Genomic DNA, 23,551 nt, shown 5'->3' on the forward strand with positions numbered 1-23,551 from the left:
TACTAATTTCTATGTTTCTAATATGAGGTTCAATGTCACATTCTGTCTGATTTTACTCCCGGGAAGAACATTCTGATGTTTTCATCGTGTTAAAGGCACTACATAAAGGCAATTGTTGTTATTTCATCCCTTACAAAACCATTGCCCCTACCTCGGGCTGGAAGTGGCCACATGTGGCAGCAGCCTTTTTGGTATCTTGCCATCATGAGCTTAACCAGTTAATAATGCTGGGCTATTCCACTGCAGAGAGTATCACAGTCACAGAGAAAAGACCTGCCTTTGCATAGCAACTTTCTCTGATAATGCAGCATCTCTTCAGTACTGCATTCGACTGTCAGTTTTGAGCAGGGCTTGAATGTACAACCTGGTGACAAGGAGGCAAGACTGCCACTAGGCTGATACTTTTCCTACATTTATAACAATGATCCCACCTTGAAATGTAGTTGCTAAATTGTGAAGAGCTCTGGTCCAAATGTGCTTTGTAAATGCAAGCCTTTCTTTCTTAGTACTTCAATGGAAATTCAAAAGGGAGTAACTCTGACCCAGATGTTTTTATACTGCTGAGTTGATTGTAAGAATACGCCAAGGCCCTGGCACCACACAGCCTGTTTTTGTCTCCGCTGGGCACTGAGTGCCAATCAGTAGCAGCAGTGGCGATCCTGGCACTGGACCCTGACTCCTGCAGGGTGTGATTAAGCACCAGAGGAGGGTCAGCTGCAACCATTCCTTCTTTGCATGGTGGGAGAACAGTTCTTCTTTGGTGTTACTACAATCTTAGAACAAAACGTAGTCTAAATTCATCGCCTTGTTGCCGTTCTTTCCATTAGTCGTGAAGGTAATGAGGGCCAAGCCTCCTCCACTTCCTAGGAGCTTTGTACAGAATCCAAACTGACACCAGAGGGCAGTATTGAGGGCCTACTACACTGTCAAGAGGCGCTCTCCGATGGGTAAATTGTTAATCAAGGACTCTATCTTCCTATTGTGATTAATTTAAAAACACAATTAAAAATCAAAATCAGAGAACACGTAAATCTTCCTGGTTAATACTTATTCCTAAATCATCAGTTTCAAAGTTTAATTTACTGATCATTTATCTTATGGCTCTAATAGGAATTTTCTGAGTGCAAGTTGGCTATGGGCAAATCAACAATAACTGCTTCAAAAAGAATTCATCAGCTGCGAAATGCCGAGAAGTTGTGAAACATCTTCAGCTGCTTCATCAATGACATTCCTTGCATCATAAGGTCAGAAATGGGGATGTCTGCTAATGGTTGTTCAATGTTCAGCACCAAACACTAATCCTCAGGTATTGAAGCAGTCCACATTCAATTACAGGCTCGCACTGACAAGTGGCAAATAACATTTATGCCACACAAATTCCAGGAGTGACCATCTCCAATAAGAGACAATCTACCGATCACCCCTTGACATTCAATGATATTACCATCACTGAATTCCCCACTATCAACATACTGAAGGGATCCGAACTGGACTCACTATATAAATGCAGTGGCTAAATGTGTGGGTCAGAAGTTAGAACTCCTGCAATGACTAATTTATCTCCTCACTCCTCAAAGCCTGTCCACCATTGGGACACAAGCCACAAGACAAATGTGTGATGGAACACTCTCCACTTGCATGAGTGCAGCTCCAACAACATTCAAGAAGTTTGACACCAATCAGGACAAAGCAGCCCATTTGATTGGCACGACACCCACAAGCATTCACTCCCTCCACCACCGATGCTCAGTAGCGGCAGTGTGTACTATCTACAAAATGCACTGCAGAACCTGCTCAAAGATCCTTAGACAGGGCCATCCAAATCCATAGCTACTTTCATCAAGAAGGATGAAGGCAGCAGATACATGGGAACACCACCACCTGCAAGTTCCCCTCCAAGCCACTCACCATCCTGATTGAAAAGTATATCACTGCTCCTTCACTATCACTGGGTCAAAATCACTGGAATTCCCTTTCCAAGGGCATTGGTGGGCTACTCACAGCACATACTCTATAAAGGTTCAAGAAGGCAGCTCACCCCCACCTTCTTAAGGGCAGCCAGGAATGGGCAATGAAACGCTGACTCTGCCATGTCCAATGAGTGAAAAAAAAATCCTGCATAAATACATGTTCTTCCTTCCTTATAAATGTTCATAACATTTGAGGAGAACACCCCTCCGTGAACACTGCTTTTAGTATGGAGAATCACAGAAGATCATCAATTGCTTTGGCCTATGAACTTTGTCACTCCTAGCTCCTAGCTTCCCACTGTTGATAATCCATTTGTTACTGACAGCTAATGGCCAGGATTGTCAATCATTTGCACAGTGCCATCTCCCTTTTGATCTGCCGTGTGAGACTGAGCAGGAATGCTCACCCACACCTGACCCCAACACCTGAGGTGCCTTGACATCCCCATTGGCTGACAAAGATTTATGATGTGCCATTAATAGTACTATGGAGTGGAGCCTGCAGGTCACAGACCACCAGCTAGCTCACCTAGCCCTGGAAGGTGTATAAAATGGGAGTCATGCCATTGGTTTGATAGATTGTTCAGGGACTGGTTTCAGAGTTAAATATGAACCGGAGGGAATTTGGAATTATTACGGTCATGTCAAACAAACTAAAAGACCCTGGGTATTTGGGAGGATGAGGATATGTTTGGCAGGAGCTGCATGTTCACACTTTTTTTTCATTTGCCTTTTCTCATGGACAATCTCCAGTCTGAGCCCCAGAAGAGTCCCAAAGTTCAGATACCTGATTTTGGGGGATACAGATACAATATTCAGATATCATCTTCCAGAAACAAAATGCCTCACACACAGTGAATATGAAGGACAAGGAAGCAGAAGAAGATGGAGGCAAGATACAAAGGAGAGTTGATTGGGAGGAGGGTCATGTGGAGTATGCACCATTGTTTGAGCCTCTTATGATGCTCACTTTTTCTCATCTCTTTCTGGGCCTTGATCCTGTTATTGAAGCATTTTGTGAGTCCAAGCAGAAACTCAGCATTTTGTCCTTTGACTTAGGCATCTGTGAGTTCAGCTTGGACCAGCCCAGTGTTTACACTCTATACAAACCTCCTCTCTCTTTTCTTCATCCCATTCAATTCAGCACATCTTCCAAAACTCTTCTCCCTCTTGTACTTATCTAATGTCTGCTTAAATGTGTCCAGTTAATTGTTCTATATAGTAGAGTGTTACAAATTCTCAACACTTTGAATATCTTTTCCTTAATAGAGGATTTATTTGTGACTCTCTTACATTTACACCACTCCATCTTGTTTTAAACTCCTAATCACTGGAGAATGTAATCTCTACATTTATCCTATCAAACACCTTCAAGATTTTAAAGACCTCCATCAAGTCACCACCTAAAAATTCTCCTCTGCAGAGATTAGAGCCCCTGCCTGCTCAATCTTTCCCAATAGTTACAACTTCTCAGCTTTGGTGTCTAGTTGGATCCCAGGTTGACAGGTTAATGACACAAAGACCATTATCTCAATCTAGCAGTTAAAAATGAACATCATTTCAATCTAATAAACACCATTTGGTGTTGCTTATCTAACTCATAAGATAACCACATTGCTGGCTGCATCTTACAGAAATTTACAGCTCTCTTTCTCAGTCATTACCTAATGGAAGCTCTCAGTGAGGGGGAGAGGTAGAGAGAGAGAGAGAGAGAGAGAGAGAGATGCTGATTGGCTTTGGAAAGTTCTTGACCGGATTGAAATGGAGCTGGAGACTGAGAATGGAGCAAATTGTGTTTATTTTTGCCTTGGAGGTGGGTAACACTGTTTGCCGTTCAGGGCACAAGTCATCACCGAAGAACCAATTATCATTCTCCCGCCTTCCCCACACAATACCCCTGATTCAGAGGTCAGGAAGTATACACCACAGTTCCATTTGCTTTATACATCCATTAGCATTTCTCAAGTTAATGGAATTTTACTTGGCCTTTTTTCTCTGAACCTCTGTTGCAGCTGCTTGCCAATAGAAATCTCAGGCTTATCATAGTGCACAGAGTTAATTACACTCTGAAGTAACACACCGTACAGCTGCCAGGAATATGTAGATTGAAAGCTGGAAATTCTTGATGACAAGCATTAGGGACAAGTTAGGTTGCCAATGCATCTTGGATGTATTCCTGGTGGTTTAATAATTTGACCTCCCGCCTTCAGACGCCCCACCCAATCCAACAGCCCACTTGTTAACCTCATCTCTGATATTTTTGTAAGAAAGGAATGCAAATGAAAAATAAACAACAGAATATTTGAATCCTCCTGCGATTCTATTTTCCTGGGTTTGCATCTAATGGTGTCCTGGAGATGAATCGTTAATTTATGTACACCTCACGGAAGATTGGAGATCCGAGGGACAGGTATGGAGCATCCTGTTGGTCATTACAACCCTGCAGTCTGACTGAGTGCCTGGAAAATTCATTTTCTCCCTCTAGTATTCACCCTAAAGAATTCAACTCATGCCATAGTTGCAAATGAATAGTCACAGACTGCATTCCAATACTCACCCAGCAACCTGGCCGGCAACTTAAGGTTCTACAGAGTGAATAACAAGAGAACTTCATTGAGTTTCCTCTGACAGCACCTTCTAAACCTATGATCACTATTATATAAAAAGACAAAGCCATCAAATGCATGGGAATACCACCTTCCTGCAAGTTCCCTTCCAAGTCACTCACCATCTTGAGTTGGAAATACATCACCATTCGTTCACTGTTGTTGGGTTAAAATCTTGGAAGACCTTTTCTAACAGTTTTGGGGTCTACCTACAGCACATGGACTGCGGCATTTCAAGAAGGTCTTCAGGGTCATTAGGGACAGGTAATAAATACTCACCCAACCAGTGATGGCCACGTCCAACTAACTGATTAAAAAAAACTGACAAAGTCGCTGGCCCAATACAACACTTTTATGCCATACAAACTTTTCTTCTGACATATCTTTCTTGTACTCATGGGTGTTTTACGCCGCACAAACTCCACTGACATGAATGGCGCATTGATCAGCTTTCTCTGGGAGAAATATTTTTCGTTTAAACAGGGTTATTTATTGTGTCAGGATGTGAAAGGCAATGTGAAAGTTACCACATTATCTGCATTCGGTGATCTTGGTTGACATGATACCTGTGAGCAGGAGTCCGGAGAGTACATTTCACTGAAATAGTGCCACTAGATTTTCTACATCTGCAACGTGATTGCAGGTGACACCTTGGTTTAACACCTCGACAGCTCCACTAACAGTGTAGGCCTCTCTGGGCATACCACACAGGAGTGTCAGCTTGGATTTGTGCTCTGAGAAAAGAGTGCTACAATTGAGCAGTGGCTGAGATTTAGTGCAAATACATTAAAGCAGGATCTCCCAGAGTTGGATTTGTCAAGACTGGGGGAGTCTTTTTTCCAGCAGGAAGGTGTTTAGGCCAATTCCAATCAACCATCATCAGTCACGCTCAGAGATCAGCACAGAATGTGAATGGAAGCCAATTCCTTCCAGGTTTCTGCAGCTCAGCCCAAGCATTTACCAACTGAGCCTTCAGCGGAGGTCCAAATGATCCTGAATGGGTTAGGTACATGAAAAGGGGATAGTCACACCTCAGAGAGCTAAGGACCATAGGGAGGAAAACTTGGAAGGAATGTACATACAGCTCACATGGCATCAGTGCAGGTAATTGACAAAGGGATTGCACTGCCTGAGAAGGTGGGGGCAGCAGATCCAATCGGAACTTTCAAAAGGGAACTGGATAGATACTCGTGGTGTTAATTGGCTAGTTTTTCAGAAAAGGTACGAGGTGCCAAATGATTGCATTCTGTGTTGAGGGAGTACCACAACTCAGCCAAAATAATTACAAACACCATCACCCTGTCAAGCTCTGCTAGTTCATCACTCAACAACTGAAGTGTATAAGGACATGTCGCATCCAGTCAAATACTGAGAGGAATGTGATTCAGTTCCTACAATTTGTTGTAATCTCCGCAAGGTCTTTAGCCGGAGTATTGGCCATCATGTTGTGCAGAGGCCCCCCAAAAGGCTGCTGTTAAGCACAGTTCTTGCAACCAGAGAAAATGGGATCAAGGGCTATTGTGAGCTAGGGGAAATGAGAAGGAATTTAGTTCATCAGGGTTCCAGGCAGTGGGAGGGACTGAAAAGTGGCTCCGAACACAGGGCTTCAATTTACTCAGGGTGAAGAGTGTGTGGCTTACTTGAAGTGTTATATAATGGAAGTGGTTGAGAGGACATTTGGCTCATAGCAGATTTATGAACATCAAAATCAGTATAGTTTCTGCCAGAGTGAATGTTCGGACAATTGCAATATCCCTGACCTGTTTCATTAATTTGTTTCCTGAAGTGTGCACTCTGACTCTGAGCTACGGAGAGCTCCATGCCTTGTGCCCCTCGCTGTCTGTAGCATTCTGGAGGAGACTGCCAGCACTAGGGCCAATCTGCGGCTTTGGAGGGCATGGACAGGGCGGGGGGGGGGTGGTGGCGGGTGTCGTGGTGTGGGGGAGGAGGTTTTGCTACGCCTGGATGCGGACCCTGTCCCAACTGGTGGCATGGGCCAGTTACTACAGGAAAATGCAGTAATCCCTTTTCACAACCCCCTCCCCCAACTCCCACTACACATCCCCCCAACTTCCAACCTCCCTAATAACTGCCTTTCGGAGTTGTCTTGACCACAGCTTGTCCACTTCCTTGGCTTCTGGGCAATCCACAGCAGTCCCTTCTTCTGGGTGGGCTGCAATTCCAGCAGTGGCCATTGCTCCTGGTGGCACTGCTGAGTCTGAAAAGCCATCAGTCCTCGATTGGCCTGATAGCCTTGGGGAACTGGATGACAGGCAGTTAGGTGTCTGCTTGAGATTAAGTCCTCTGGCTGGGTGACACGAACATTCCACAGACAGTGACTGCAGCCCATGGTTCCACAGACAATGGCCATTCCTCACGGGAGCTCAGACATTAATATGCCAGCTGGTCAATCCACTTTCTTTTATTCTTTAATCTCTCACAGGATTTGGGTGTTGCTGAAGGGACAGCATTTGTTGCCCATCCACAATTGCATTTGAATGGAGTGGCTTATCCCTGTTTAAGAAAACAGGTAGGAGTCAGCTGGGGTCAGCCAGTATTGCTAGGTCTGGAGCCACATGTAGCCAAACCAAGTAAGAATGGCAGATTTTCTTCCCTAAATGACAACTATGAGAATTAGTACAAGCTCTTCTGATGCTTTACTCATTCATAAGAGATCTCTGTATCGTGACTGACAATGGGGAACATTCACGGCTTTTAAAATTCATTCATAGGATGTGGGTGTTGCTGGCTAGACCAGGATTTATTGCCCATCCCTAATTGCCCAGAGGGCAGTTAAAAGTCAACCACATTGCTGTGGGTCTGGAGTCACATGTGGGCCAGACCAGGTAATGACGGCAGTTTCCTTCCCTAAAGGACATTAGTGAACGAAATGGGTTTTTCCAACAATTGGCAATGGATTAATTACAGTCCTATTTCCAGGTTTTTATTGAATTGAAATTCTACCATCTGCCATAGCAAAATTCGAACCGTAGTGTCCAGACCATTACCTGGGTCTCTGGATTAACTGTCTAGTGGTAATATGACTAGGCCATCATATTTTACTTCACTCAATCTGGTTATACCAAGCTTGATTCAAACCAATGATGATTCAGGAGCAAGCAGTGAAGCAGCAGTCTGTATGACACTGTATCACATCAAGCTAAACGCTTATTCCAGGAACTCTCAAGGCAGCCAGTTCCCAGCAGTGTTATTGAGACAGGTGAAGATGGAAGACCTTGTTTTGAATCAAGGTTGTAAAGTTCCCCTGACTTGCGAGGGATGAGATGAATGACTGGATTTGTTGGTACATTACCCGCAGTTTGAATTACAGTTTCTGACCTTTATTTCAACCTGGAGAGATATGAGATTCCATTGCGCTTCATAAAACACAAATCTGTTTCTCATCACCCACGTCCACAAGAGCAAGAATGCAACCCAATACGAGGACGATGATCCATCGAGGAGCTGCAGGAACATCTCCCTGTCTGTTCTGCACCGTCGCCACAGTGTGGGCCCAGGGCGTGCAGTCTGGGAGTGGCACCAGAAATCATCCATCATTAGCATCGTTCAGCTCATCTCTCCTTACAAATAAAACACTTGCACAGCTCAGGCATGCTTCTCACATTAAAAGCTGCAGAGTGAGACTCAAACGGCTCCCTCAGGAATGCTGGCTTCCAGTCTGCACCAGTTGGCCATTCAAAATGGGGCAAGTTGGCAGATGAGATGGGTGAGAGGCATGGGGTTGTTTATCATTGTGTCCGGATAGTTCTGGCCTCATGACAGCACAGCTCCCACCAATTTGGCTCTGTCGCTCTGCCACAACTTTCTCAACCGTGGCTGAGTGGGCACGTGGCTGCCAGTGCAAAACGTGGGTTCATTTCCCACTCCAGGGAGTTGCAGCTTTTCTCCACACTGTCCAAGGAGCTGACGTTTGGGTTCAGGTATTACACTAAGGCTCCATTCTGCCCACTCCGATGGAAATAAAAGATCTCGGGGCACGATTTCAGATAAGTCAGGAGAGATTTTCCTGGTGTTCTCATCAGTATTCATTTCTCAGCCAACAGCAATAAAATCAATTACCTGGCCATTAGCACATTGTTGTTTGTGGTAATGTGAGCACAAATCCCCTACTTAAAATGGTATCCAATCTCTACCGAGACTTTGTCTTTTTGGGATTCTGGGTGTTGAGATACATACTGGGTAAATAAAAGCACTTCTTTCATTTTCTTTCATCATGACTGTTCATGTACGAACTCAGTCAGTGAGCATCAGCAGACACCCCAGCTCTCCCATCAAGCCAAATGCAAAAGTGCAGGGGCACCTTGCAAAGGTGGTAAATGGTCAGTAACAGGCCTCAATACTCAGCTAATCATGTTTCCTACTCGGTGGCCAAATGTCATGTCCCTAATGCCAACCTGCATGAGTTTGGCACAGACAGAATCTTGAGTCTGCCTGGTGTTATATGCCCAGCTGGAGGTGAACTGAATTTGCCAGTCTCTGCCAATCATGTCTATTGCGGACGATGAATTATGAGGAACTGGAGTCCTTAACAGTTGAAGCAAAAAGTGTCACATTAAATGCACAAAGCTCCTCCCTGCATCAAAACAGCAATGTGAGGATTCCAAATAGTAACCAGTATTTGGGTTTTAACCATCCTTATCCTGCCAAAATGTTGGATTTAATACTGGTGCAGTATACCCAGGCTGGGAGAGGGCATTGAATAGTTAAGTAGTGTATGTATGGTTGAGGTAGGAGGTGGGGTTACATATCGTGTGATTCAGAATTTTGCCAACAGCACGGGAATAAAACAAAGAACTGCAGATGCAGGAGATCTGAAACAAACAAAAGCTGAAGTTGCTGGAGAAATTTAGCAGATCTGACAGCAGTAGAAAGATGTTTCGAGTCCAGCAATTCTTCAAAACTAAGATAACAAAGTGTGGCGCTGGATGAACACAGCAGGCCAAACAGCACTTTAGGAGCACAAAAGCTGACATTTTGGGCCTAGACCCTCTAGACCCGAAACGTCAGCTTTTGTGCTCCTAAGATGCTGCTTGGCCTGCTGTGTTCATCCAGCTCCACACTTTGTTATCTTGGATTCTCCAGCATCTGCAGTTCCCATTATCTCTGATACAATTCTTCCAAACTGTTGTGTTTCTCCAGCGATTTCTGCTTTGGTTTGTACCAACAGCATGGGGTCCGATCCCTGTTCTGGTTGAGTTAGACTTGGCACCTGCTTCACTCCATACACTCCCCTTGTAGTAAAGTCACGCACAATTTGTGGTGGGGATAATCAAGAATACTATTTAGAATCAGACTCCTTATCGTGTGGAAACAGGCTGCAATGAATTCCTTACCATCCTTCAATTTAACAGAGACAAATTGCCATGAAATTCCAACAGTTTTCAGCTTCTAAGAATAGGAAGATGCCAAAATTTTTCTTGACTTTCAAAAAAGGGAGAAGGATCAGCTCAAAGAAATTTGACAATGAAATGGAACAAACTGTGCAGAATTCCAGCTGGGAATGACAGGGTTAAAGTGTGCTGATTTCAACCCTGAAATATAGAGCAGTGTTTGCCAGCATGTTGTCATGCAAGCCTCTGTGAAAGCTATTCTGTGATTAATACCTTTCTGGAAGAAGGTGCAGTAATCAGAGACTGACACAGCTTGGCTTTCTGCCTTGTCAGTAATTAAAAGCTCTTAAAAAACTTACTGAGGTCTAATCTCCTCACTTTTAGTGAGATCCGCACTCCTGGAACCTCCCTCCAAATTGTTGGTAAAGTTGAGAAGCATCAAAGGCAACCAAGCGATCTATATCGACTTTTCCTGATTGTATTTGGAGAGAGTTACAATCTTATTTGTGGAAGACATCCACTCCAAATGTTAACACATTCTGGGCCTGCTTTCTGCAAATCTGACACCTCCACACTTCAAAAGAATCTCGTGTAATCCGTGACAAGTGATTCATCTCCCAGCTCCCCAAATTTGATCCACCATCTGCAAGGCACAAATCAGGAATGTGACGGAATTCCAACAACACCCCCTCCCCTCCCAACCTTTCACCCTGACTTTCCTGGGCAGCTACAGCTCCAACAACACTCAGGAAGCTTGACGCCAACCAGGACAAAGCAGCCCTCACTTGATTGGCACCATGTCCACCACCTTCAACATCCACTCCCTCCACCACACATACACAGTGGCAGTGACTCTATCAATAGCACTTCCCAAACTTTGCCAATGATACTCAAATCCCTGAATAGGATGACTAAAGGTAGCATTAATGGTTCTAAAGTATTGTCAGATGGACTCATGTCCTGGAATTTGCTGCGTACTATATTTAGGGGAATGCATTGGAGTGTAGTAATGTCATCAGGCTGGTCATCCAGAACACTAGGCCGATGTTCTGGGGATGTGGGATCAAATCCCACCATAGCAGAGCGTGAGATTTGAATTCATTAAAACCTGGAATTAAATACTATTGTGGTGACACCCTCTCATTTCTCTTGCTGCTATGTGAATATCTCAGATCCGTGCCTGGCAATGGTTTCCAGAAACAAAAGTCATGCATCATTGCTACAATGTCATGAGGCTGTGCATCTTAGTTAAACATTGTAAGTAGCCACTTGTTGACTATTATAAAAACCCATCTGGTTCATTCATGTCCTTTAGCGAAGGAAATCTGCCGTCCTTACCTGGTCTGGCCTATGTGTGACTCCAGACCCACACAAATACGGTTGGCTTTTTATAGTCCTCTGGGATGGCTGAGGAAATCACTCAGTTCCACGGTAATTGGGGATAAACAATAGAACATAGAACAGTACAGCACAGTGCAGGCCCTTCAGCCCACAATGTTGTGCTGAACTTTTACTCCAAAATCTAAGGTCTATCTAACCTCCACCGCTACCTTATACTATTATCCATATGCCTAACTAATAGCTGCTTAAATGCCTCTAATGAGGCAGACTCCACTACCCTCTCTGGCAATGCATTCCATGCCCCTAACACTCTCTGAGGAAAGAACCTCCCCAATATCTACCACCTTTCACTTGAAAACTATGTCTCCTTGGAAAAGCTACCTCCACCCTAGGAAAAAATCTCTGGCTGTCAATGAATGCCAACCTTGTCCATGATACCCACTTCTCATCAAAGAATAAAAATAATTAGTCGCAAGTTCTTTCTCTCTAATTGCATTCAATAAGTTGCCTCATATGCAAGTATAAAAATATTTGCCAAGGGATGGACTTGGCTTCACTTTGTTGACCTTCAAAGATGAACAAAAAAATCCAGCAATAGCAGATAAGACAGGTCTCCGTGAGAGGGGCTTCTCAATGTTCCTGGCTAAAACCACAGAAAGCCTTGATGGATTTAGGCCCATCTGGAGAGGAGGTGGTGTCAGAGACTAGGTGGTGGGGGAGAAAGTAATATAATCCATGGGGACAGTAGGAACTGCCGATGCTGGAGAATCTGAGACAACACAGTGTGAAGACGGATGAACACAGCAGGCCAAGCAGCATCAGAGGAGCAGGAAAGTTGACGTTTTAATCCTTGGGGATAACGGTTTTACTATCAGAGATTCTGCTGAAACTTTTTCTCTGTTTGAAACGGGTCTTCGTCAATTATTACCCAAAGCCCAGAGAGCAGGCCTACAATATTGGCGTGCTAAATCAGGACTGCGTAACTGGAGTAACTTAGCTTCATAATCATTCCCAAATCACAATGAGGGATGATTTTGCATGGGATTATTTCAATCTGAAGGCACAGTCTTTCAAAATCCAGTATGCATTGGACCACTAGCTGTATCGCATGGGGAAAAACCACATGACTACAGGAAAACCCCCCTGAATTCACACTGTTACAGACACAACAACTGGACAATTCTACCCAAGATGTCCGATCTGGTGATTCTTATTTGGATAATCCTACGTGGGACATCCACTCAGAAATTCCTGTACGGAAGATCCAATCTGGGACACACAATCTAGGAATTTTAGCCAGAGTATTCTGCCACGGTTGTCTTACCTGGAAATTTCCTTTGGTGTAAATCCCACTGGGAAACTCCATTCTGAAATATTGACATGCAAAATCCATCCTGGGATCTAGAATATTAGAATCAGGATATCCCAGATGGCAGTCTTGCTCCAGTAGAATGTCCAGAAAATCCTAGCTTAGGCTTTCAGCATGGATACATTACCTGGAAAATCCTACCTGAAAAACTATTCCAGAAACAGACAGAATAATAGTACAAAACAGAAGAGTGGAGAAGCATTTGCGAAATATGGAAATGGAAGGATGTGTGTCCAATGGTTCTTTTAGAGAGACAGCGCAGGGGTGACGGACTCTAGAATATTCCTAAATGCTGTGGGATTCCAGAGTTCTCTGTTGAAACTTTCAAGTCAAACAAGCTTGAGTTTCCCTCAGTTACAGGATAGAGTTAATGTGACAGTCGGGTTCCGCCCTTTCCTCAGCAACATCTCCACCTTTTACTAACCAAATAACATTCCCAAAGTGCTCCATCAGCAGCTCCCACCTCTGCCCCCGGTGTAGCTGTGTGGCTGGATGCCCACAGTTCCTTTCACTCCTGCTGGTACCTGCACCATCTGAGCTCTTGGCTCCAATATAGGCAGTGATCCAGAAATACTTCACACACACACAAAATCATTCGGTTTTGATAAAAGGAATCATGTTTTTTTTGCGGCTTTTATCCCACTTGCTTGCCGAAGGCAGCACAGAGAAACAAGCTACACTTTGCCTTACCCAGCGTGAGCCAGTGGGCATTGAGTAGCTTCTCTGGTACATGGCTGGTACCACGTGCTGGCAGTAAGGATGGCGACAGGGATTCACTGAGCTCTGAAGGTTCAATAAGGTATTTCAGCTGCTCCAGATCTGTGCTCACTGCTCTGTCATAGGCTCCCCTCTAATACAAAGCAATTGTATTTGATAGTGAGAGGATATAATGTGTCCTTTGTTGTAACACACTCCAATGTAACACTCCTTAAGGCCAACCTCTCTGATATGTACCAAAAGAACTGTGGGTGCAGTTAATCAGGAACAAAAACAAAGTTGCTGGAAAAGCTCAGCAAGTCTGGCAGCATCTGTGGAGGAGAAAACAGAGTTAATGTTGACCCTTCCTCAGTTCTGATGCTGCCAGACTTGCTGAGCTTTTCCAACAACTTTGTTTTTGTCTCTGATATATACCACTGTTACACTCTTTGAAATAGCCCTTGGTTTCTGAATATCCAAGCAGAGTCCCCTTTCTGAAATAGCTCCAGAGAGGACCAAGGACTGAAGAGGCAGTGTTGCGGTGCCAACAGATAATCTGAGTGTTGCAGAGTCTCGGATAGGCTGATAGCCCTGAGCTCACTAAATCTCCAGGGGGAAACATCAAGCAGAGTGTTGATGTCTCCTGTCTATCACTGCAGCAGTGTTTCATTAACTCCCTGTGATAAGGCAGGTAGAACGATGGGGTTGAGGCCTGCACTGTTCTCCGAGATTCAAAAATCCAAGCATGGGCAGTCTACAGAACTTGGACAGTTCGCACAAATCACCTCATGTGAAACACCAGTGGTGCTCAGAGTAAACGCAAAGAAGTGTTCCCAAAGACAGCTTCCATTCCTGCTGTTCAGTCTGGTCTTTGCCACAGCAGGTATCCCATTAACCAAGCGCAACGCTGCGAAGGTTACACAACTCAAGTCTGCAAGAGGTAGCTGGGCACATTGTTACTTCACACTTCAGACACCAGTTTGTGACAAGTTAGCACATTTCAGTTTGAGGATACAATTGACTATATTGGCCTTGAGTGAGCCGAAATCAGACCCATTCACATTCCCAATCATGGTCCTGTTCTATCAATTGGGTGCTGCTTACAGAAGTGTACCCCAGTAGAGGTCACCTATCCCTGAGCTGTACCCCTAACAAGGGGAAGTGCTCAAGCAGCTAAAACAAATTATTCTTCTCAGTATCAGAGATAATAGGAACTGCAAATGCTGAAGAATCCGAGATGACAAGGTGTAGAGCTGGATGAACACAGCAGGCCAGGCAGCATTGGAGGAGCAGGAAGGCTGCTGTTTCGGGATGAAGGGTCTAGGCCCGAAACGTCAGCTTTCCTGCTCCTATGATGCTGCTTGGTTGCTGTGTTCATCCAGCTCTGCACCTTGTTATCCCTCATTCATCTCAGCATCACTGCTTTATGTGGGAACTTACTGTACACTAATAGGTTGCTATGTTTCCTTCATCACATCAGTAATTAGACTACAGAACTGTTTCACTGAGTGTTTTGGGTTGTTCTGTGATTCTGAACAATGCTATATAAATGCAAGCCTTTCTTTCAATTCGAACCTGCAGCTGACTGCACCTCTGAGCTTGTTTTCTTTGTAAAGCTATTCTCTGGTGAGATCAATTCTGGATGTTTAATGCTTTCTGTTGAGCAAGCCGGGAATGCTTGACAGTGAGAAACTTTCCCCGCTGGGCCAGGGATTATTAACTCGGTCAAAAAGGCATGTATGTTTTCTTTGTGAATCTTTTAACTGAGGATCAAACGGCAGAGAGTCTCAATTATGTTCTGGTACAGTAACCGCCTCATTTATTACTGGCCTCTGCAGGATCTGCAGCCAATCTCCTCATTCTGAGCTCTGGCTGCCTGACCTGAAACTGTCCGTGAATGAGACAAATGAACACTACCTTGTTGGGTTCTGTCATGGGACAGACCAACCAATTAATGAAGAATGAAATGCATTGCTAAGTCAGTTGCCACAATCCTCAAATCCAGTTAGCGAAAGCTGATTAGCCAAGCGAGGAGAGGTCAGCTCTACCTCATCCCCAGCACCCTACAGAGAGTCTCTGCATTATACCTAGCTTCTCACAGCCCTTTGAGAGACAGACAATCAGCCTTTCACTAAATCTCCTAACTCTGTACAGTTAAGTCCATTCTGGTGATTACTTCATAGCCAATATTTCTCTTGAACAATGAATGAAGCTGAAATTCCAAAGTTGATTTCTGTCTGCAGCCTCTGAGACCATCCCTCTGTCCTCATTACTCTGTCTCTCTCTTCCCAAAGCTGGATACAACACAGCCTGGGATTATACTGCCCCAAATTTCCAGATATTCCTGCTCCCAGGGTGGGCAATGGCCAAAAACACCTTGGGCAGGACACTGGTACTAATTTGGCACCTGTCCAGTGGAGTACTATTTAGTCAGTGTGGCCGATTTCACCGGAACAGCCAGTGAGTCTTTATCTATCTCCTATTGCCATAGGTCAGCAATCAGACTCGTTTCAGAGTCAGATAGTTAGGGGTTAAGTACATATTAGGGATGAGGCCGCTCAGCCCTGCAAGCCTGCTCCACCATCCAATAAAACCATGCTAGATAGGATTATACCACGTTCCCACTTACCCTGCTCACCCTCCACCCCTTTTTTTGGAGTCATAGAGACGCACAGCACAGAAACAGAGCATCCATGCCCACCAGATATCCTACATGAATTCCATTTGTCAGCAATTGGCTCATATGCCTCTAAACCCTTCCTATTCATATACTCATCCAGATGCCTTTTAAATATTCTAATTGTACCAGCCTCCATCACCTCCTCTAGAAGCTCATTCCATACGCACACCAACCCCATGTGAAAAAGTTACCCCTTCGGCCCCTTTTCAATCTTGCCTCTCTCGCCTTAAACCAATGCCCTTTAGTTTTGGACTCCCGTACCCTGGGGAAAAAACTTTGTCTATTTACCATTTCCATGCCCCTCATGATTTTATAAACTTCCATAAGGTCACCCCTCAGCCTCTGATGCTCCAGGGAAAATAGTCCCAGTCTATTCAGCCTGTCACTATGGCTCAAACCCTCCAATCCTAGCAACATCCTTGTCCATCTTTCTGAACCCTTTCTAGTTTCACAGCATCCTTCCTGTAGCAGGGAGACCAGAATTGCACGCAGTATTCCAACAGTGGCCTAACCAATGTCCTGTACAGCTACAACATGACCTCCCAACTCCTGTACTCAATGCACTAACCATGAAAAGCAAACATACCAAATGCCTTCTTCACTATCCTGTCTACCTGTGACTCCAATTTCAAGGAACTATGAACCAGCAATCCAAGGTCTCTATATTCGGCAACACTCCCCAGGACCTTACCACTGAATGTATAAGGGTGCCCTGATTTGATCCCCAAACAACACCCAAAAAAAATTAAAAAAAGGAAATTGCAGGAGGAACTCAGCAGGTCTGGCAGCATCTGAGCAGCAGAGAAAAGAAAACCTTTATTTTTTGAGTCCAGTGATCCGCCTTCAAAATCCAAAACTGGTGATCGCCGTCTGTGGGATCTTGCTGTGTGTAAATTAGTTACAATGTAACCTATATTACAACAATCATTACATTTCAAAACAAATTCATTGGTCGTAGAGTGATGTTGTGATGTGCTGAGGTATTTTATAGACGCAACATTTTCATAGTCATGTGACGCATAGGAGCTCCAGACAAATGCTTGAATTTGCACTGGCCAAATACCTTCATTGAAAATTGCTGCCTCACCAGCAATGCACTGTTTCCTGCGTACACGTTAAATAGTCAGGCAAATTTTCCGTCATTATTGCTGTCAATGAAACTGTGACTGGGACAAGTGCTTTAAAAATACTCTCTCAACCAAACAAACCGGGAGAAAAGAAAATTTCAGAAATCGAGACTGTTAGATTTTGTTTTAATGCAAATGTCAAATGATTATGGAACCCAGGGAGATGTAGCCGAGTCAGAGATCAGTCCTGATTCAACTAAAAGACAGAACAGGTTTGAGACACTGATGCCCTAATCCTGTTCCTGCATTCTGTCAAATGTGAATGCATGATCTAAGTTAGTTCTAGTGCAAAGCTGGTGCTCCCTTTCCAATGGCTCTTGCATTGGCTGGTCACGGTTTTGGATTTGGGTATCAAAAACTTTTTAACATTTTCCCCCTGTTGGTTATTCATCATTTATTATTCACAAGCTTTTAAAACGCACACTTGGTTTTACTGAAGAAGGCCCTCACTTCACCAAACCTCTCCAGCATTAGTGTCTAGACCCTAGACTCTAAACAGAGTCCTCCAGCTTCCCGTGCCCCTCCCCACCTCCACTCAGCCTGCCTTATCCACTTTGTCAGGTCAACCTCAACCGCATAGTCGCAATCGCATTAATGCAGGCTGCTCAGAACAATTCCTGCAGCACTCACAGAGACAGTACCTCCTGCTGGGTGCTGGAATGTGTGTCTCACTTTCTCCACAGTCGGTCTCTCTCTGTCTCCCTCACTCTGTTCAGCTGTGGGAACTGTTACCCCTTCCCCCCCTCACCAATGTGCCCACTGTTCGCTTGACACTTTGCAATGGGTCTTTCTTTGCCTCTCTCCGTCTGGCTCTCTCTCACCTTATTGCATGCCCCCTCCTCTGCCACTCTTTCTATCTTGTCCTCTGCTCCTGTGATTTTCTGCTTTCAACAGATGGATTGCTTGTCATTTCCCACTGTCTCTGGCTTTTCTCATTTTGTTCTTTGCTATCAACTCTTCCTCTTGAGGTGAAATTCCCTCATTCGAGTTCATACTGTAAGCTACACTTGAAGGGAATATGGTTTCGAAATCAGACTTTAACATATAATGCTCATTTTCCAGCCCCTGCTCTCTTCAAGTATAGTTTGTAAAGTTAGATCAGCCAATTAACCCTTTACTTTTATCTACTGGTACGTCTGCAACTCTTTTGCTGAAGTTTACCTTCATGCTATCTACTTCTCTTTCAGTCTTATTCCCATTCTCCTGTGGCTTTCCTTTTCAGGTTCCCCGTCACTGTTTTTTCCTTCTCTCCATATTACTTGCTTCCCACGTTTTTGTGGTATTTTTTTCTGTCTCTTTCATTCTGTATCCACTTCTTTTCTCTCTCTCTCTTTTTCCCACCGTTTCTAATCTCCCATTCAGTAATCAAACACTGATAGTTCCCACTCACCCTCTTTCTGGCTGCTGTTTGTCTCTAATCCACCTTTTTGGAAGCAGTACAGTTTACCATTGCATCGCTATAATTGCTGTTCAATAAACTATCCCCTGGATGGGAGGCAGACAAAGACATTTGAATAAGTACATGAACAGGAAAGGTTTCGAGCAATACGGGCCAAAAGCAGGCAATGGGACTAGTTTAGTTTAGGAAAATTGGTTGGCATGGATGATTTGCACTGAAGGGTCTGTTTTTGTGCTGTATGACCATGAATTCAATAGCTTGACCTGGTTACATTACAAATTTCTAATCACTTTTGACACGTCAATGCAGGAAATGCAGGGACTTAGGGTAGTTACGGCAGGTGTAGGGAAGGGAAGTTGTTGACCTTTCTGATCTTGTTTGACAATGCTGCTAGCGGGACATGAAGCTCACTGAGTTTACCCTTAGTGCCTGGGACTGGGATGGTCAACAACATTCTGCAAACAATAAAGAAAAAGGCAATGGTCAGGTGCTACACATATTTGAGAAGGAGAGACTAGCATTTGTTCAGCCTCAGGATGGCTCAAGGTGCTTTACAGCCAACAAAGTACTTTGTTGAAATATAAATGCTGTTCTAACATATGCAGCGAATTCCCACACTAACAAGGAATAAATGACCAGATCACCAGGTTTAGGTGACATGGGCTGAGGAATAAATATTGGTCAGGAACCTGGTAGAGAAATTGAATCTTCTTCAATGTGGTCCCTTACACCGACCTGAGAGAATTTAACATCACGTTTGAAAGACATCACTTTAGGCAGAGCAACACTCCCTCATTATGGCACTGGAGAGTCAGCCTGTATTTTCAATTGACCTTTCTAAAATTCGACTTGAATCCTTGACATTCTAACCCATAACACAAGCCCGTTAACCCCAGTGCTGAGGCTGTCATTGTGAGGTAGAATGCTCGTGATTTTAGAATCAGCCACTTGACTGGCACACACTGAAATAGTCATATTCAGCTTTAAACTCACAGTTTTCACCCTCTTTCAAACTCCGGTAAAAGTTCCAGAGAAAATTTAATAGATTCCTCATGAATCTGTTTTAAGAAAGTCTTCTGTTCCTGAGCTAGTAGGAATGGCTGATGCTGAATCTGAGATAACACGGTGCGAAGCTGGATGAACAGAGCAGGTCAAGCAGCATCAGAGGACCAGGAAGGTTGACATTTTGGGTCGAGACCTTTCTTCACAAGAAGAACTTTCTTGCTCCTCTGATACTGCTTGGCCCACTGTGTTAATCCAGCCTCACACTATGTTATCTTCTGTTCCTGAGCTCTGTTTTACAATATCCTTTGCTTTTTTTTAAACTGACAAGTTTACCTCTTCTTTTCTTGCTTGCCAACAATTCCATTTAAACAAAAATCCTCATTACTTCAGACTGAATGTTGGCAGGCAATTCAACGATATGGGGCATCATAGCCAAACCTGACCTAGTCTGCAGGAGACACCCAAACTTGAATGCCACTAGACGCTGATCAGCGAGATCCAGGATTCTGATTCACTTATTCCATTCCAGCTGAGGTACAAGGTGGATCATTGCAGCCCTATTACCGTACTTCAATCAGCATATTCTTAAATAGTTAACATTGCTATGATAGCAAGATCCTACCCTGGATCAGTAAACAGTGACACCACAGATTGTCCCCACCTCCCCCCCGCCCATGAATATCTGGGTGTCAAATGGACTGTGAAGCCCCCTATGGATCATCAGCATTTTGGAAACCCTGGTTCAGGTTAAACACAGAGTTCTCTAGAGGGTCCTCAAGCACATGTTGGCAGCATTAGGAAAGATAATGTCAGCTTATTCGTTGTGGGGGGCGGGGGGGGAGTTGGGGACAGTCTTTGATGTCACTGTTTTCTGATCCAGGGTAGGATCTTGCTATCATAGCAATGTTAACTATTTAAGAATATGCTGATTGAAGTACTGTAATAGGGCTGCAATGATCCTCCTTGTACCTCGGCTAGGAATGGAATAAATGAATTAATAAATGCATTAAATTGCCTTCAGATTGGGGGAGGGCAGCATTTTGGGCCTTACAAAATGCACCCTGGGCACCTCCCGCATGGTACCTAGTCACTGCAGAAGTGCAAAGGGACAAGGACTCAGAGTGAAAATAGGGGGTCTTGGGGGATGTGTGGAGTTAGGGAACTGGGGAGAGCAGATTAAACTGAGGAGAGAGAGAGAAAGTGGGGGAGATGATGAGCTGGGTGGAGAGAGGACGTGGGAATTCACTGGTGGGGCGGGGTGGGGAAAGAGGTCAAGGAAAATGACTTTCTAATAAAATTAATATTTTAACAACGCCCACTAAGGAGAGCACTGGTGATTCAGTGAAGGGAGGAAATGAGTGAAGCTCAGCAGTCAGCACCAAATAAATACTTTACTCACAAAAATAAGTCAAGAAGGATGTGGTGGCAGAGGGGTTTTGGAAGGAAATTCCAGGCAGCTCAAAGTGCAGCTGCCAATAGTGGGAAGGGGCTCACGAGATTGCGTGTTGGAGAATGATAGAATACCTGTAGTGTGGAAGCAGGCCATTCAGCCCAACGAGTCTACACCGATCCTCCAAAGAGTATCTGACCCAGACCTGCCCCCAGACCCAGCAGCCCTGCACTTCCCATGGCTAACCCACCTGGCCTGCATATCCCTGGACACTACAAGGCAATTTAGCATGGCCAATGTACTTACCCTACACACCTTTGGACTGTGGGAGAAAATCCATGCAGACACAGCGAGAATGTGCAAACTCCACAAAGACTGTTACCTGAGGGTAGAATTGAACTGAGATCCCTGGTGCTGTGAGGCACCAGTGTTAAGCACAGAACCCCACTGAATGGAGGAGAATGGAAAGTTGTTAAAGGCAGGCTGCTGGGGAGGTAGCAGTAGGGCTGAAGGAGATTATAAAGGCTAGGAAGGATGGTGCCATTGATATTTGAGGACAGATTCAGGAGAACTCTTGAACAGGCAATACAGCAGATGAGCATGAGTGACTGGAACCCAGTGAAGGATAGGGTATGGTCAATCGAGCTGAGGGTGATAGAAAACAAAGGTAGGATTGGGAGGAGGCCATTCAGGTAATCAAACATGCTCTGTAGTTCAATAGGGTCATGGCTGACCTGATTCCAAGCTTAATTACCCCATAATCCCTGACCCTCTTGATCAGAAACCTGCCTAACCCAGATACATCATTTGAATATATTCAATTCCTCAGCCTCCCCAGCTCCTGATGGAAGAGGATTTCACAGACTAACCACTATCTGCGAGAAGATGTGGGGTGAGACCAAAGATCACTTGAACAGTCGAGTCTGAAGGGGGAATGGCATGGGGGAGGCTTTCTGCAATGGGTAAGTTTGATCAGGTCCAGAGAGAAGAAATATTACAGACGCGGACACAGGGGAACATTGCAATGGGAAGGTGAGGGTGCAGAAACTCAGGGTCAAATATCTGTGAACAGTCCAGATTTAGCCCGGGAACACGGGAACCCGGCAGCCTGGAAATGCGGGAGATTGGGATGGAGAATGCTGAGGTTGAGGTCAGCACTGACATGTTCTCATTCTCAGAGGATTGAAGCCTATCCTTCATCATCGACCAAACCACAAATGTCTGTCTAGAAGGCAAATGAACCCTGCCCTGCCCTATTTCTGTGGCTTAGCCAGGCTGGAGTTTTGCTGTTGACTGCCTTGGTACAGATTTTGAATATGTTTCAAATTGTACCCTGTGCTAACTCACTCTCTTACATAATCATCACAGACAGTTTCTGAGATACAAATCATGGATCAACAGGATTCTGATTAAAATGTCATTCACATTCCCATTTTGTTCACCTCTTACGGCAACAAAGCATTGCCCCAGTCAGTAAATCATATCCCCACCACCCTTACAGGCACTCTGACCTCCTTCAACATCCAGCTAACCTCCCTCACACCCTCTCACTTATCCTCCATGCACTCTCAATATCCCTTACACACCCCTCACTCCTCCCTCAAGCACCCTCAGTAGCCCTCACATCCCTCACTCCACCCCTACACACCCTCAATATCCCTCACACACCCCTTCAGTCCTCTCCCACACACCCTCAAAAGCTCTCACACCCCTCACTCCTCTCCTACACACCCTCAATAGCTATCACTAGCCCTCAGTCCCTCACAGTCCTCACTCCTCCTTTACAGACCCTCAAGATTCCTACACTTGCCTCACAAAGCCTTGATATCCTTCACACCTCCACATCTCCTTCCTCAGAAACCCTCAATGTCTTTTATACCCCAAAGCTCCTCCCTGACAGCCCCTCACTTCTCCCCCATACTTTCTCAATCTATCTCACTAGCCCTCAATATCATTCACACATCTTCCTCACAAACCCTTAACATCTCTCACAAGTCCTCACTCCTCCCTTACATACCCTCGACCTACCTCACTAGTCCTCAGTCCCTCACTTCCTTCACTCCTCCCTCAAAACCCCTCAATGCCCTTCAAATCCCCTCATTCTCCCTCACCAAGCCTCAATCTCCCTCCCAAACGCCCAGTCCCTCACACAGCCTCCCTTACACACCCTCTAGCCTCGGGCAGGCTGAGTGCAGGGCGTGAGAGACATGTGTAACTCTGCAGGTTTGTCCCTGATTCGGTGTCCTCAGGAAGGCACCCCGTTCAGTCTGTGCCCCGAGTGTCAGGGACTGATGCTGCCTTCAGCCGAACCTCATCCCTCCCCCGGGTCACTGTCCGACCTTCCCCACTGCTACCAATTCCAGAAAAAAACCCAGTGTCAGCAGGGACAACTGTCCCTCACAGGAAATTGCTGCTAAATGCTCTTTCTTTTTGGGTGTCTGAAACAACCTGTGTTTGTTTTTGGATCCCGCATAATTGGTGACACTAAAGCCGTCATATAGCAGCAGGGAAAAGATACCAATCGCAACCAGCAGTCTCCCTCCTCCTCCAGTTTCAGGCAACTGCTCTTTTGTTTTTCTCTGTGACCCCCTTTGCCATTCATCTGCTGACCAATGCC

The 23,551-nt window shown here is 44.8% G+C and overlaps 1 protein-coding gene across 1 annotated transcript in view; it reads right to left on the bottom strand.

The window, feature by feature from the left end:
• Window positions 1–18,307, bottom strand: part of LOC125466874 (cell adhesion molecule-related/down-regulated by oncogenes) — a 157,408-nt gene extending 139,101 nt beyond the window's left edge. The window contains exons 1-2 of the mRNA XM_059639049.1: window positions 18,302–18,307; window positions 13,328–13,487 (exon numbers count right to left, since the gene is read on the bottom strand). Of these exons, the coding sequence (XP_059495032.1) occupies window positions 13,328–13,487; window positions 18,302–18,307 (166 nt within the window). The remainder of the gene's footprint in view (window positions 1–13,327; window positions 13,488–18,301) is intronic.
• Window positions 18,308–23,551: the final 5,244 nt, after the last annotated feature.

This window comes from Stegostoma tigrinum, chromosome 32, assembly GCF_030684315.1.
Source record: "Stegostoma tigrinum isolate sSteTig4 chromosome 32, sSteTig4.hap1, whole genome shotgun sequence".
In the NCBI taxonomy this organism is placed as follows: Eukaryota; Metazoa; Chordata; class Chondrichthyes; order Orectolobiformes; family Stegostomatidae; genus Stegostoma; species Stegostoma tigrinum.